Source organism: Perognathus longimembris, chromosome 1 (genome assembly GCF_023159225.1).
Source record: "Perognathus longimembris pacificus isolate PPM17 chromosome 1, ASM2315922v1, whole genome shotgun sequence".
Taxonomy (NCBI): domain Eukaryota; kingdom Metazoa; phylum Chordata; class Mammalia; order Rodentia; family Heteromyidae; genus Perognathus; species Perognathus longimembris.
The window spans coordinates 20,110,709-20,124,655 of record NC_063161.1 but is presented as its reverse complement, the minus strand read 5'-3'; the positions used below and the strand labels follow the sequence as shown (position 1 = coordinate 20,124,655).

General features: G+C 42.3%; 1 protein-coding gene across 2 annotated transcripts in view; it reads left to right on the top strand.

Moving 5' to 3' along the window:
• The window catches only part of Plxnc1 (plexin C1), a 152,717-nt gene that overhangs the window by 70,473 nt on the left and 68,297 nt on the right, over nt 1–13,947 (top strand). For both annotated transcript variants that reach the window (XM_048358243.1, XM_048358250.1), the window contains exons 6-9: nt 625–769; nt 5,136–5,223; nt 7,124–7,226; nt 7,341–7,433. In XM_048358243.1, coding sequence (XP_048214200.1) covers nt 625–769; nt 5,136–5,223; nt 7,124–7,226; nt 7,341–7,433 — 429 coding nt within the window. The remainder of the gene's footprint in view (nt 1–624; nt 770–5,135; nt 5,224–7,123; nt 7,227–7,340; nt 7,434–13,947) is intronic.

Below are 13,947 nucleotides of genomic sequence, written 5' to 3'. Positions count from 1 at the left end.
AACATTCAGAAATAGCTTCCAAATATGTGGTAATATAATCTATGACAAGAGTGATATCTTGGTTGAGTAGGAAAAGAAGGTTCTTTGGTTTTGTTTTTTTTAAGTAAATGGCCATGACATAATTGATTAACCATCTGGAAAAAAATGAAAATGGACTCTTATCTCATGCTATATATAGAAATAAATTCCAGATGGATTTAAAGATAGACATTTATAAACTAAAACAATAAAGACAATAGAACAATCTTATGCTTGTCTTACTTTAGAGTTTGGAAAAAAGCTTCACGGTCAAGACAAGAAACCTGTATTTTATTGCATAAAAAGATGTTGTATAAGTATAAAAGATTCTACAAGCAGAAGTTACAAGACAAACAGGAGATAAGAAGAGAATATGAGTCAGAAATACAACATAAGGATGACTATCTATACAATGCACACACACAGCAGAAATCTGGTCAAAGAATAGGAATGTGAGATTCAGGAAAGAGCAATGAAATAAATAAAACATTTCTTTCCATCAACTCATCTGAGAAACTCCCCTTCCCCTTATAGATCAAAGGTGAGTTGGCAGATAGCGATGATATAAAAGAAATTATGTTTTCTGTGTCTTTTTTACTCACACAGACCACAGTGACCGTGGCAGGAAGCTTCTCTCCAAGACACTCAGAGTGTGTGGTGAGGAACGTGGATACCAGCAAAGTGCTCTGCCAGGGCAAAAGTCAGCAAAACCGGACCTGTATCTGCAGCATCCCAACGAGACCAACCTACAGTATGCACACTTCTCGATTGTATTATAAAGTCGTTGACTCCTGGGTTTAGATAATCCAAGAAAGCAAGTAAAAGCACTAGGCATCTGAGTAATACCCTCTGTGACCTCCCTCCCTACTTTTCAGTTCCCACCTGGGAACTCCACCTCTGTTCCACCTCATTTGTTGACTCTAGCACCCTACGATCAGCTATCACCAGACACTGATAGAGACAGCCATATAAGCAGTAAAGCCAGACATCACTGGTTGACTCTTCCCAAACGGCTTAGATAACTCAGAGATCCTGAAATATGAAATGCTGCAGGTGAGATGAAAAGGCCCTACAGACAATCTTCTGACATCTTATGTCCATTGCATACCTCCATCTATACAGGAAAGTACTTGCTAAGCGTATGTGTTCAGGATAGGGTGACTGAAAAAGACTGAGCTGACCCCTGGTTAGAGTATTTGTAAGCTACTAGGACGGAAACCAACAAGCAGCTTATTACAATGCAGCATGTAAATCCAGAGAACTAGAGCATCACAGGAAACACATGAACAAGCCACCAATCTGGAGTTGGGGTAGGGAAGGTGGTAAGGAAAGCTTCCTAAAGGAAGTGGTATCAGTCCAAGTACAACTGGAGGGTAAACCTAGTTGAACCAGGATAAGAGAACTCTAGCCAGAGGCTAGCTTGCAGGGTGGCCAGGAGAGAAAAGGCTTTGTTTGAAGAATTCAAAGATTAAAAAAAAAAGAGGTAGAGATGGGTAAAAAAAGATACCAAATAAAATATCCAGGTAGCCATTAGGCAGTACAAACCAGGAGCTCCATCCTAGGAGCTGTGATAAGATTCCAGTCTAAACTGGAAGTTGGCATAGTCAATTTATATTGCAGAAAAGTGGCAATCATTCATCATAAATCTCTTCTATGGGAATGTAAGCCCCGTGGAGGCAGGGACTTTGGGAAGACATCTTCACTGCTGTGCCTAGAGAAATATCTGACACAAAGCAGTCACTTATAATTAGTATGTTTTTGGTAGATGGATGGACAGATAGCTGTAAGTGAACCAAAGGAGAAAATCTCAATTACTATCAGGAAAATGATTATAATAGTCCAGGTGGGAGAGTGTGAAAGTAAGAGTAGTGGCAAATGGGGTTGGAAAGAAATGAATGGATTTGAGAAATGATTAGGAGGCTCACTGGTTAGGAGAATTCATGAGTCTCTTCAGATGTGAAAGACTGGGGCTAGGGATATGGCCTAGTGGCGAGAGAGCTCGCCTTGTATACATGAGGCCCTGGGTTCGATTCCCCAGCACCACATATACAGAAAATGGCCAGAAGTGGCGCTGTGGCTCAAATGGCAGAGTGCTAGCCTTGAGCAAAAAGGAAGCCAGGGACAGTGCTCAGGCCCTGAGTCCAAGGCCCAGAACTGGCCAAAAAAAACAAAACAAACAAACAGATGTGAAAGACTAGTTGTAGAGTTACTTTTAAAATGGAAGCCTCTTAGAGAAGAGGGAGTTGTTTGGACGAGAGCTAGTACCCAACATCTTAGTTCATTCCAACTGCTATAACAAGATACCTTAGGCTGGGTGATTTACAGACAATAAAAATGTGTTGATCATAGTTTTATAGACTGAGTCATCCAAGATCAAATTATTAGCACAGTCAGTGCCTGGTGAGGGGTGCTCTCTACCTTGTAGATGGCACCTCATTGCTATGGGGCAGAAGAAGCAAGGAATCTCCCTGAAGCCTACATAATGTTCAATTCCATTCATGAGGGCAGAGCCTCCTAATACTATCAAATTGGACATCAATCCCAACACAGAAGTTTTGAGGTCATCCTAGCATTCAGACTATAGACCTCAATTGGTTCTTCATCTCTCTAAAGGGAACTTAATGCCACATCCCTGAGCTCAACAATGCCCTGTAGCCAGTAGACTCATGGTAGCTGTATGGGTCAGAATTGCTGGGAAAATTACCTCCATTTTCTACTCTTTCCAGACAGTGAAGCCTTTATAATGCACTTCTGGTTAATTTAGCTAATTAAGATTCAGAACTCGCTCACCTATAAAATCTGATCTAAAGTATTTGCGTTTGACTTGTAAAGCTAATTGGCTGATTTTAGAGCCTCCATCAAATTTCTTCCAACCCTTTACCTGCCCTTCACCAAATGCCTTATATGTTTTTGAGCAAGCCAACAAATTCATTTCTACTTCTGGTCCTCAACCAGCCAGAGACCACTCTCAGAACTTGGTCAATGGCCTTCTTTAAATGACTTCATGCCTTCCACCCAGCCCTTTTCCTCTTACACATTGAAACAATAAGGAAAGCCATCTCTCCCACATAGCCTTGCCAGGTTCTGTTCTGACTGTCCTGTCATTCTATAACCCCTGTGGTCCTCAGCACAAACCTGTACCCTATACCCAGGTTCTTGCTGCTCATTTGACTCTGCTGTTATTGCCATGTCTCCTTTACCTAAGGTATTCTACCTCTTCCAGAAGAACTACTACTGCCAGAGCAGACATCATGAATATTCATTGCCTTGTGATATTCCCAATGCTTTGTGCATAGTTGATGCTCAGTGAAGTATGACTTCTGCAGGCATTATCACTGGACACTGTTGATTCCATGGCAATGTATTTTCTCTGGGTATCCATCAGTACTTAGCCTCCATATGTTCATTCTGCTAACATTCATCAAGTGTCTGTTCAGATGCTCCTGCCACGAGGTCATGTCAGCCTTCTAAGCCTCCTTGTCTTCAGAACAGAGGATGATCATTTCATATTATAAGCCCACTTTATGTGAGCAGAATGTTATATGACATTCTGGCTATCAGAGTGAGTTTTATTGCCACAAAGAAGCACCTGATTGTTAGAGTTCTTAAGACTTTGAGAAACACACACTAATAAAATTTTGATAAGAAAATTTAGGGGTGCCAATAAAGTGGGGCCAATTTTTTATTTTGTCAAGGCTTTAAAAATATCATCAAGCCAGGTACCAGTGGTTCACACCTATAATCCCAGCTACTCAGGAGGCTGAGCTCTGAGAATTGTGGTTCAAAGCCAGCTCAGACAGGAAAGCCTTTGAGACTCTTATCTCCAATTTACCACCAGAAAGCCAAAAGTGGAGCTGTGGCTTCAAATGGTAGGGTGCTAACCTTGTAGGGGGTAGGGGCTCAAAGGCAGTCCCAGGCTCTGAGTTTACCCCAAAACTAGTACACACACAAAAGGTATCAGCCAGATACTGTAATCCTAACTATTCAAAAATGTTGAGACATGGAAGATTATAGTTTGAAGCTCACCTAAGCAGATAAAATCCACAAGACTCCATCTCCCTAGACTGGAGGCATGGCTCAACTGGTAGAGCATGGACTGTGAAGTTAATAAACCAGAAGAGAGTACAAAGCCCTAAGTTCAAGCCCTGGTTCTGTACACACACACACCACACACACACACACATCATTTACTACCCCCATTAATCCATTTAAGTAGAAAGCTATCAAAAGCACTGGCCTCTAGATAGCACAAAGGTGCTACTATGGCCACAACCCCCAAACCTGTGTCTACACCATTACTCTGTGGGGAGCATTGCAACTCAGATTCTTGCATCTACTCCAGACCTACCAAACCAGGATAACCAGGAGTGGGGCTCCAGAACCTATGCTTTTCTAAATTCTCCAGTGATTCTGATAGACAGATGGGGTTGGGCGTGACTGTTTTGGATAGGGTATGAATGTTGAAGGGGATATGGAAACCGTTGCACGACTCCAGTGCTGACTTAGCACACTTAGTTTCATCCATATTTTGAGGGTTTTCTAATCACTGGGTAGCTTTTCAAAACCAAACAAGACGATGTTCATCATAGATTTGCCGACAGCTGACTTCAAGAAGATCACCAATAACCGCTCTGGGAAAGTGCACATTTGAGTTTGTTAGGTAAATATTTGCAGAGTATAGATTTTTCTGAAGGGAAAGGATTTCTTTTCCAATGCTCTGGTTTTCATATTCTAGGCGCTTCTTGCTCGGTGACTTGTTTTATTCTCATGCCTTGGCCAATTACAAGCTGAGATAGTGATCCCAGGGAGAATATGAGATGTAAATGGGCTGTAAAATGGCTTTTCCTGGTGATTATCCATGGGAGCCTTGGAGCTAACGTTAGGCTCAGTCTGTTCGGAAGCTTGTGCTGTGCACTGTGGTTGCCTGACATGAATGGCCCGTGGGGGAAGGAGCCACATACTGATCAAAATGTTAGCAAACAGCTGGCACAACCCTGCCCTCTATGCAGAGAAGACAAAAAATATTTATTTATTTATCTATCTTTGCATCTGCAGCTATGTGTCATGATAGCAGGGATCCACCATAGATGATGTTCTCTCCTCTGCTTCCCTTCCAGATGTCTTCGTGGTCCACATGATGTTCTCTTTCCCTTCTTGGAGTTTATCAGAAAGATTCAACTTTACCAATTGTGCATCCTTAAGAGAGTAAGAGTTGCTTTGTTTTGGTTTTGTTTTCTATATGTGAAATTTAAACATTCTCTCGTTGGTTTTAATTTATTTGTTTTACTCTCCAATTTTCTGGAGAACTCTTTGGTGGAGTAGAACTTTCCGAAGTGCCTTTTGGAGCATGGCCTAATGGGAGCTAGGAGAGCCTCTGAGCTAATAAGCTCGCTCCCTCGCTCATTCAAGCCCTAACCGGCAAACTAGATCAGTGGAAGAGCGCATGCGCCAATAGATCTCCAACAACAGGGAAATGGAGTTTCCCCAGGCCCAGAAAGCCCTGAAGTAAGCGCTGCTGGGCTCCCCCTGATCTGAATGGCTTTGGGAGTTTGGGTAGCAGGCCTGAGCGGAGGACAATGGGAGTCAGCTAATGAGATGAAGTCTCTTTTGCTAAAAGAACACCCAAAGGGGCATGTTCATTCTGATCTCTTTGGGGGGGAAGGGAAGAAGGGGGGCTCTGGGAATGGAACCCTGGCCTTGAGTATGCTAGACTGAGCGCTGTAGCACTGGGCTACAACCTCACTCCCCTCCCCTTTATCATTGTTGAGCCTACTGAACTATGTAGTCCCTAAACTAGGACCACATACTTCTCCTGGGTGTGAAGCAGAGAGAAGACAGAGAAAGTATGGTTCTGACCTTCCAATTGGAAGTTGGAACAGAAGTCCCCCTGGGAACAATGGGCCATATTATCAGCTATTCTATAGTTTTATTTTATATTGGTGTGATGAGCAGGGAATGGGCGCTGCCTTCATGTTTCCAGGTCCCAACAAACAGAAAAAAAAAAAAAAAAAAGGAGGCGAGAATTCAACTGAACTTTAGAGCTCAAGGTGCATTTACAGACAAAGTAGCTCCTCCAACCTATCACAGTTTCAGAGGTCAGGTGAAAGGAAGTGACTTGGCCCCTGGCCAATCCCGAGGTAACTAAGAACCAGATCCAGAGCCTCCAAGAGAGGAGAGTCGCTAAAAACCCTCCTGGCAGATTGGAGCTAGTGGAAGGAGGGGGCTCACAAATTACGAACTGTTCCTTGAAAGGGAGGGATTCTAGTTTTCTCTCCACCAGGAAAAAGACAGTTCCTGATGGTCAGAATCTCAGAAATGCTTCAGCATTTTTTGGAGAGTATGTAAACGACAGCCTGGGTGTCTTCTCCTACCAGATGTCCTTGTCCCCTGCCAAGGTCTCCTCTGGGCTCCTTCAGTCACATACCAAGATCAGTGCTAACTTTTTTTGGGGGGGGCGGCGTAACCATTTTTTCTTTAACTTCACTTATTCAAATGTGTGCTTTTCTCAAGTCCTCCACAGTTAGCCATGTGTGATAGATTATTTGATTAGTAGACACGATTCTTCCTTAATTTGATTATAAAGCAAACACTGGCACCCATTCCCTCTTCCTGCTGGGTGCTCACGTCTTCCATGCAGTTGGCAGTGGGAGCGCTCTACTGAGCGAGGGCTTGCAGATCTGCAGGGAGGTTGTGGCACGGGGAGAAAGAGATCTGTCTCCAGGGGGATGTACCTGAGGGTAGACAAATAGCAAAACTGGATTCAGAAATAGATTCAGTGGGTTCTTGTTATCTACAGACCAGCAGGTGACCCCAGCTTCAGGTTTCCATGGTAACACCTCTGCAGGTGTGATGACAATCTATTAACTCTGAGGGTTTCTCAAAACAGGATGTAAAGTCTTACTCTGTGGCCAAACTCAAAGGACTGTCCTCTTCCCCTTATCCATCCTACTCTGTCCATCATCATCATCATCATCATCATCATCATCATCATCATCATCCTCATTACTATTATTTTCAGTGTTTGCTTGATATCCCAGAGGGAAGCTGTAAGTTAGGCACATTTTTCTAAAAATGTCAGAATGAACTTGGTTTTCTTTGTTGCCAGATGCTCAGCGTGTATGAGAATTGGCTGTGCTTGGTGTAAACGTGAAAGAAAATGTATCCACCCCTTCACTGCATGTGACCCGTCTGATTATGAGAGAAATCAGGTAACCAACAATGAATATATGGTCAGTCCATTCCAGCCCTGTCTTGTGTTTGTCTCATGCTTTGAATCTTCCTCCCACATGGTTGTTGATAGGATGCTCTCCATTCCATTTCAGGAATTCTGTCAAGTTGTGGAGAAATCACCAAAGCCCTCAGGAGGAGGAAAGTTCAAGGACAGTAAGAACAATAGAACCAACCAAGGTTTACAGGTCAGGCCCGCCTTCTGTGTTGGTGATGGGAAAGTGGGAAAGTCCCCCTTTGATGACAGCAGAAACTTCTACTACTTTAGGTTCCTTAAAAAAAAAAAATCCCTATTTGACTTACTACCAAAAATTCCCTCTTTTATCCCCCTCTGATTTTTAACCAAGTTTCACTTAATTGGCTCAATACATCAAAAGCAGCACACTTACTCTATAATTATGAAAAACGATACTGTTCCAGTAGGAGTAAAAATTTTAAAGGTGACTTTGTGGCTCATTTGAGGAGAGTTAGAAGGAAGCAGAGCACACAGCTAGAGGGTTTTCAGTTTGAACCACATAATATGATTGCATTTCTGGGGTTATATGGTAGGTATGTGTCCATGAGAAGTATACAAGCTAGAATTGGCTATTGTTGTTATCTTTATTATTTTACTTATTAGAAATGATCAAAACAGAAATTAGCATTGTCAAAGCAGAGTTGTGTTTTTCTCTCCTCTTCTCAAATAATGATTTTTTTCTGTGAAAATTCCTTAGAAAATTTTTCTTTATAGTTCATATCTAGTTCAACATTTATGTCATGTTGGAAAGAAGGGACTTGACTCTGTGAACATTTTCTAGTCATAACATGCATTGTTTTACATTCCTAGGTTCTACGTGGCTCTACGTAAAACACCACTAAGTGCTAGCCTCACTTAGCTAACACAGTTCATTAAGCATCTATATGTGGTTAAAAACAAACTAGAAGAAGACAAGTCATGCTCTCATTAACCTTGGAGTCTGACAGGGGCAGACAAATTAAAAACAACAGCACTAGGGGAAAAAAGGCTCGGTTTTCTATTCCATGACTGATCTGTGGCTGTGACTTATCCATTTGCAGCTATTTAAGGTCAAATGCCAATATAAATAAGTAACACATTTTTAATCATTACTGAAAAGTTGATGGTAACTTTAGGTGAATTAAGTAACAGGCAGAGGGAATGGGAATCCGAAAGGATTATACAGTTAATTAAAGCAGTAGAAAAGCTCGGTGTGCCAATACCTCTAGACTTTGAAAGTCTTTGAGGTTTAATTAAGTGATTGGGCTACTTTTCTCTTCTCGTTGGTTTGTGAAACTAAGACATAGTGACAGGAACTTGGATTAAGGAGACAGCAACTTTTTTTTTCTTTCAATTAAACTTTCCTGTTAATTTTGGTAAAAATTAATATGACATATAATTTACAGTTTAATATTCTTAGTGTACAGTCCAGAAGTGTTAACTACCTTAACACTGGAGTGCTTGGTTCTTATTGGATGGTTGTGTTTCCTAATATCCAGAATGATTTCCATCTTGTAAAACTGAAGTTCCATAATCGTTAACTAGGTCCTCCTCCCTCTTTCCCCAGCCAGTGGACTTTGCCATTCTGTTTCCTTTCTGTATGAATGCACCTGCTGTAGGAACCTCATACAAGTGTCTTGTTTCACTTAGCATAATGTCTTTAAGATGCATCCATGGCCTACAGATCAGTCCCTCCCTTTTTAAGACTGAATAATATCTATGTATATGTGTATGTACCACATTTTGTGTACCCATTCCTAGGTGTTTGGATTGCATTCACATTTTAGCTGTCATGAATAACCCTGCCAGGAACACAGATTTGAAAATCTCTTTGAGATACTTCTTCCCATTCCTTTGCTGTAAACCCCAAAGTTATAAAATGTAGAATCATACTGTACTACTAGTTATTTTGTTGTTGTTGTTTTATGCCAATACTGGGGCTTGAACTCCATGTTCTTGAACTCTCATTCAACTTGGCAATCTACAATTTGAACCATACCTCCACTTGTAGCTTTTTGCTGATTAATTGGAGATAATAGTCTTGTGGGTGTGTCTTCCTGCACAGGCTGGCTTCATACCTTAATTCTCAGATCTCCACTTCCTGAGTAGCTAGGATTACAGCATAAGTCATCACAACTCAGCTTGCATTAAGTTTTGAAATCAAGAACTGTAAGTTCCCCAACTTTATTCTTGCCTTTTTAAGACAGCTTTAGAAAAAGCAATTAAACTTTTAATGTTGAGATAATGGTAGATTCTTATGTCATTGTAAGAAAGCAGTCTATAAACCTTGTATTCGGTTCCCTCTAAGAGGATCACCTTGAAGAATTATAGCACATGATCAAAGTGAAGACACTGACATTGTCAGCAGGCAAGGCAGAACAGCCCATTGCCACAGGCTTCCTCACGTCGCTTCTTTATATCCCCACCTACTTCCTCCTCCTCCCAGCTCTCCAGCTCTGGCACCTGTCAACTGCTGATCTGTTCCCCATTTCTGTAGTTTTGTCATTTCAAGAATTTGAGGGCCAGAGGCAAGCCCTGGCCTAGGAAGTGAAAGGCTGTGAGTTCAAACCCTAGGACTGCCCAGAAAAATCAATTTTATGCAAATGAAATCTAGATGTATCTTTTGAGGGTTTGCCTTTTTAAAATTAAATTTATTTTTAACTAGTACATAAAGAAAGAAAAATTATACCATGTGATCTAATTCTCTGGAAGTGTGTCTGAATTCTTATATATCAATATTTCCTTCTTTCCTGTCTTACTGAGTAACAGACTAGGCGGTAGCTGTATACATTTCTTTCATTTTCAAGAAGAAAGAACAATGTAACGTTTGCCTGGTGGCTTCTGGAATCTTTTGAACTTTGGCCATTGCATGGATAACAGAATTAGGGTCACCAAGGCAGAAGGAGGAGGGTGAAAATAAGCCCAGACTGAGTTCTGCCTTCAATTCCTCTGCAGATAGTTTGGAGAAAGACATTTGTTGATACTGCAATGTTTTCTTTAAATCCATGACTCACAACAGAATCTCAGTTTGTACATGGAGCACTGCTTGTTACAAGAGGGATTTCTCACGCCGCTATCTTATCATCATATGGGTGGTGGAACATTCTGGTTCCAACTGTGGGTCTTGTTGTGGGGGCCTTGAACAGAGCACCTAACCTTTGAACCCTTCCTGACAGAGAAGTCTTTGAGAGTTCCCCTTTCAGGCACCTGCCCACAGTGCATGTGTATTGAGTGCTTCCTGTGTGCCAGACACCAGGAAGGGGCCATGCACCATCCTAGGCTCCCTGATCCTGAGCTTGCATTGATTCTCCCTGCATGCATTGAGAAAGCATCTGTTGATGCGGTTCTACTGAGCTCTGTGGGTACCATGTGGGGTATATAAATGACTCAAGCACCTCTCTGTTTATCTTTCTTAAGAATCTTCTTATCCACAATAGCAGGGGCTGGGGACATGGCCTAGTGGCAAGAGTGCTTGCCTCCTATACATGAAGCCCTAGGTTCAATTCCCCAGCACCACATATACAGAAAATGGCCAGAAGTGGCGCTGTGACTCAAGTGGCAGAGTGCTAGCCTTGAGCAAAAAGAAGGCAGGGACAGTGCTCAGGCCTTGAGTCCAAGGCCCAGGACTGGCAAAACAAACAAACAAACAAAAAAAGACTGAAATACAAGTTGAGAGCTGTTAAATATGGGAAGCAGAGAACTTGTTAGCCCTGGGCCAGTCCACTTGACCCAAATATTTCATCTCCTCCATATTTTACTGCCATGAATACTGCCTCTCATGGAAAATCCAGTCATTGGAGCTGGGAATATGGCCTAGTAACAAGAGAGCTTGCCTCCTATACACAATAGCAGAGCACTGGTAGTGCAGGCTAGTGACTCAGAAGTGCTGAGGATCACAGTTCAAAGCCAGCCCAGACAGAAAAGTCCACGAAACTCTTATCTCCAATGAACCACCAAAGTGGAGTTGTGGCTCAAGTGGCAGAATGCTAGAATTGTGCACAAAAGCTAAGAGACAGTGCCTAAGCACTGAGTTTAAAACCCAGGACTGGCAAAGAAAGAAAGAAAGAAAACAGAACCTTACCCATGTAACAATGCAAGATGCTAAAAGATATTAACATAGAATACTACAGACCCAGAAAGCCTTGCTGTGCCTAGGTCCTTGCCATAGTCCTTCCTGTTTATTGGTTGGGTCTTTGATGGATGAACTGATTGACAGAGATGGCATTTCCACTCACCTTTGGGATGCATGAAGTCCTCAGAACCGTGGAGACAAAACAGCAGGTATTTTAAGTAGAGGAACCAGGACAAAAAGAAGTGTGGTAAGGGACCAGCAATTTCCAGGCCACTCTCTACAGGAAATCTTAAGTAATTCAATTTGGATGGAACCAAGGATACAGGAAACAGCACTCAATGTTGAAATGACTCAGGAGCCTGAAAGTCCAGGGCCTCATATGCAGGCTCTCTGGGAGTTTTGATTTGATGCTTCAGGGCAATGGAATGCTGTTCAAAACATTTATTTTATTCTGTTTTATTTCTTGTGGGGGGAAATACTGGAATTTGCATTCAGGCTCTTGTGCTTACTAGGCAAGTGTTCTACTGTTTACACCACATCATTAGCCTTTTTTTCTTTGGTTTAGTTATTTTTTTGGTAGTATCTCAAATCTTTGCTAGGGCTGGCCTTTGAATGAGATCTCCCTACTTGTTCCTCCCACAAAACTGGAATTACAGGCACACACTACCACACCTAGCTTAGTTATTGAGAAAGGGTCTCACTGGCTTTTTTTTTTTTTTTTGCCTGAACTGTCCCCAATACAATCTTCTCAACCTCTGTTTATGGAATAGTTGAAATTATAGGCATGAGCCACTACACCAACTAGCTTTCTTACTTTCCTCCTTCCTTTGTTTCTTCCCTTTACCATGCCCCCCAAATGTACTGTCAGTTATTAGGATGGGAGGGGCTGAGTTAAGGAACAACATGACCAAAATAGGCAAGAGAGCTTGAAATGATGACTGATCTGGGATGAAAACTGTCAGCTGTAAAGGCTAGGCTCTCTCCCCCCATCCCCTTTCTTACCTCTCCCCCACCCTCCATATGTACTAAGTGAAACCTTACAGGAACCATTGGTCAGTCTGGCTCCCTGCCCCAACCAACTTCCCTTCCATTTCCTAACTCTCTTCTATCTGTGCCTTCACCCACAGAGAGCAAAGGGTGCTGCCCTCCTCCCTGTTGTTGAGGAAAGCTGTGATTGATGTCTGATATGACATCATTCTGATTCTGCTGTTTCTCACCACATGCTTATCACTGTAAGGCAGAAATGAACCACACCATGCCTTGTGTCTTGTTGCCAAGAAATGTACATTGAAACGATTCTTTCTTCTCTTCCTTGTACCTTCATACCTGCTCTTCTCTTCCTCCACCATGTTTTTTTTTAAGGTAATGGAGATTGAACTGAGGGCCTTGTGCACTCAGTCTAAGCAAGTGCTCTGATTTTTAGGTAAGCCACATCTATCACTTTTATAGGTACATTTTAATTTTTCCAGACAATCCAGAATAGACCCTTTCAAGAACCTTCCTTCAGAAAGGAAATGCAGTTTAGTATATACATTTAGAGTTGCTACTGTGGGCCTAGCACTGTGCTGAATACTGTAGGATGCACTACTCATTTTTCACTTATTCATTCAAAATGTATTTGCTGAGCAACTACCATATGCTACACAGGTAGTAAAAAGGTGTACCCTCCTGCGGCTTACATTGTAGAACTTAGAATATACTGGAAGATGTGAGATTCCTTTTCATGAAAGAATTGGATGTGTTCAGCAGAAAGAGATACTCAAAAGAACGCCAGCATGTGCCGATGTGAGTCGTGGTGGCTACTATTTGTTGAACCTTTGTTGCATCCTGAGTTTACGGTCTCTTCATTTAAGTTTCACAAGGACTGCTTTCCCCCCATTTTACACAGGTAGACATCTGTGGCTCAGAAAGATAAATTTGAACCCAGGCAGTCTGATTCGAAAATTTTTCAGTGTTACTCACTACCCTACAGGATCTGATACAAGTTGACTGGAAATGCATGTGAGACCATATAGTATTGACACTAAGGATCCATCTGGAAGACAAGGAGCTTGTATTGACTTCTCAGCGTTAAGTTGTCAGCATCGGCTCTGTTTGTGTGACAGATGCTCCCTGCTGGAAGAGGAGCTTATGAACATTGACACTGAGGAAAGAGAGGCAGGACATAGTTTGGTCAGAGTGAAGGAGTGAGGCCCAGGCCAGGCTGAGCATCTTCTCCAAGAATGGGAGAACAGAAAAGGCCTGAGATGGGGCAAGGAGGCCCCGAGGAGAGTCGAGCAATAGGAAATCTCACATTCAAGCTGAATCCTTAAAGGAGAGTGAGATTGGTTGGCTGGGACAAGTTGGATTCAGAGAAAAAACTGCCTTCCCTGGTCCTGGTGAGTCAGTTCCCCGGGGCAGTTCTGAGCCACACTCAAGCTCAATAGCCAAGAGTAAGTTAGAAGCCAGGTGGCTCACCTCATGTAATCTTAGCTTGTCAGCAGGCTGAGAGCTGAGGATTCTGATTTGAAGCCACCCTGGACAGAAGAGTGTGTAAAATTCTTATCTCCAATTAACCAGCAAAATTCCAGAAGTAGAACTGAGGTTTAAGAGGTGCCCCAACCTTGGGCAGAAAAAAGCAAATCAAGAACATGAG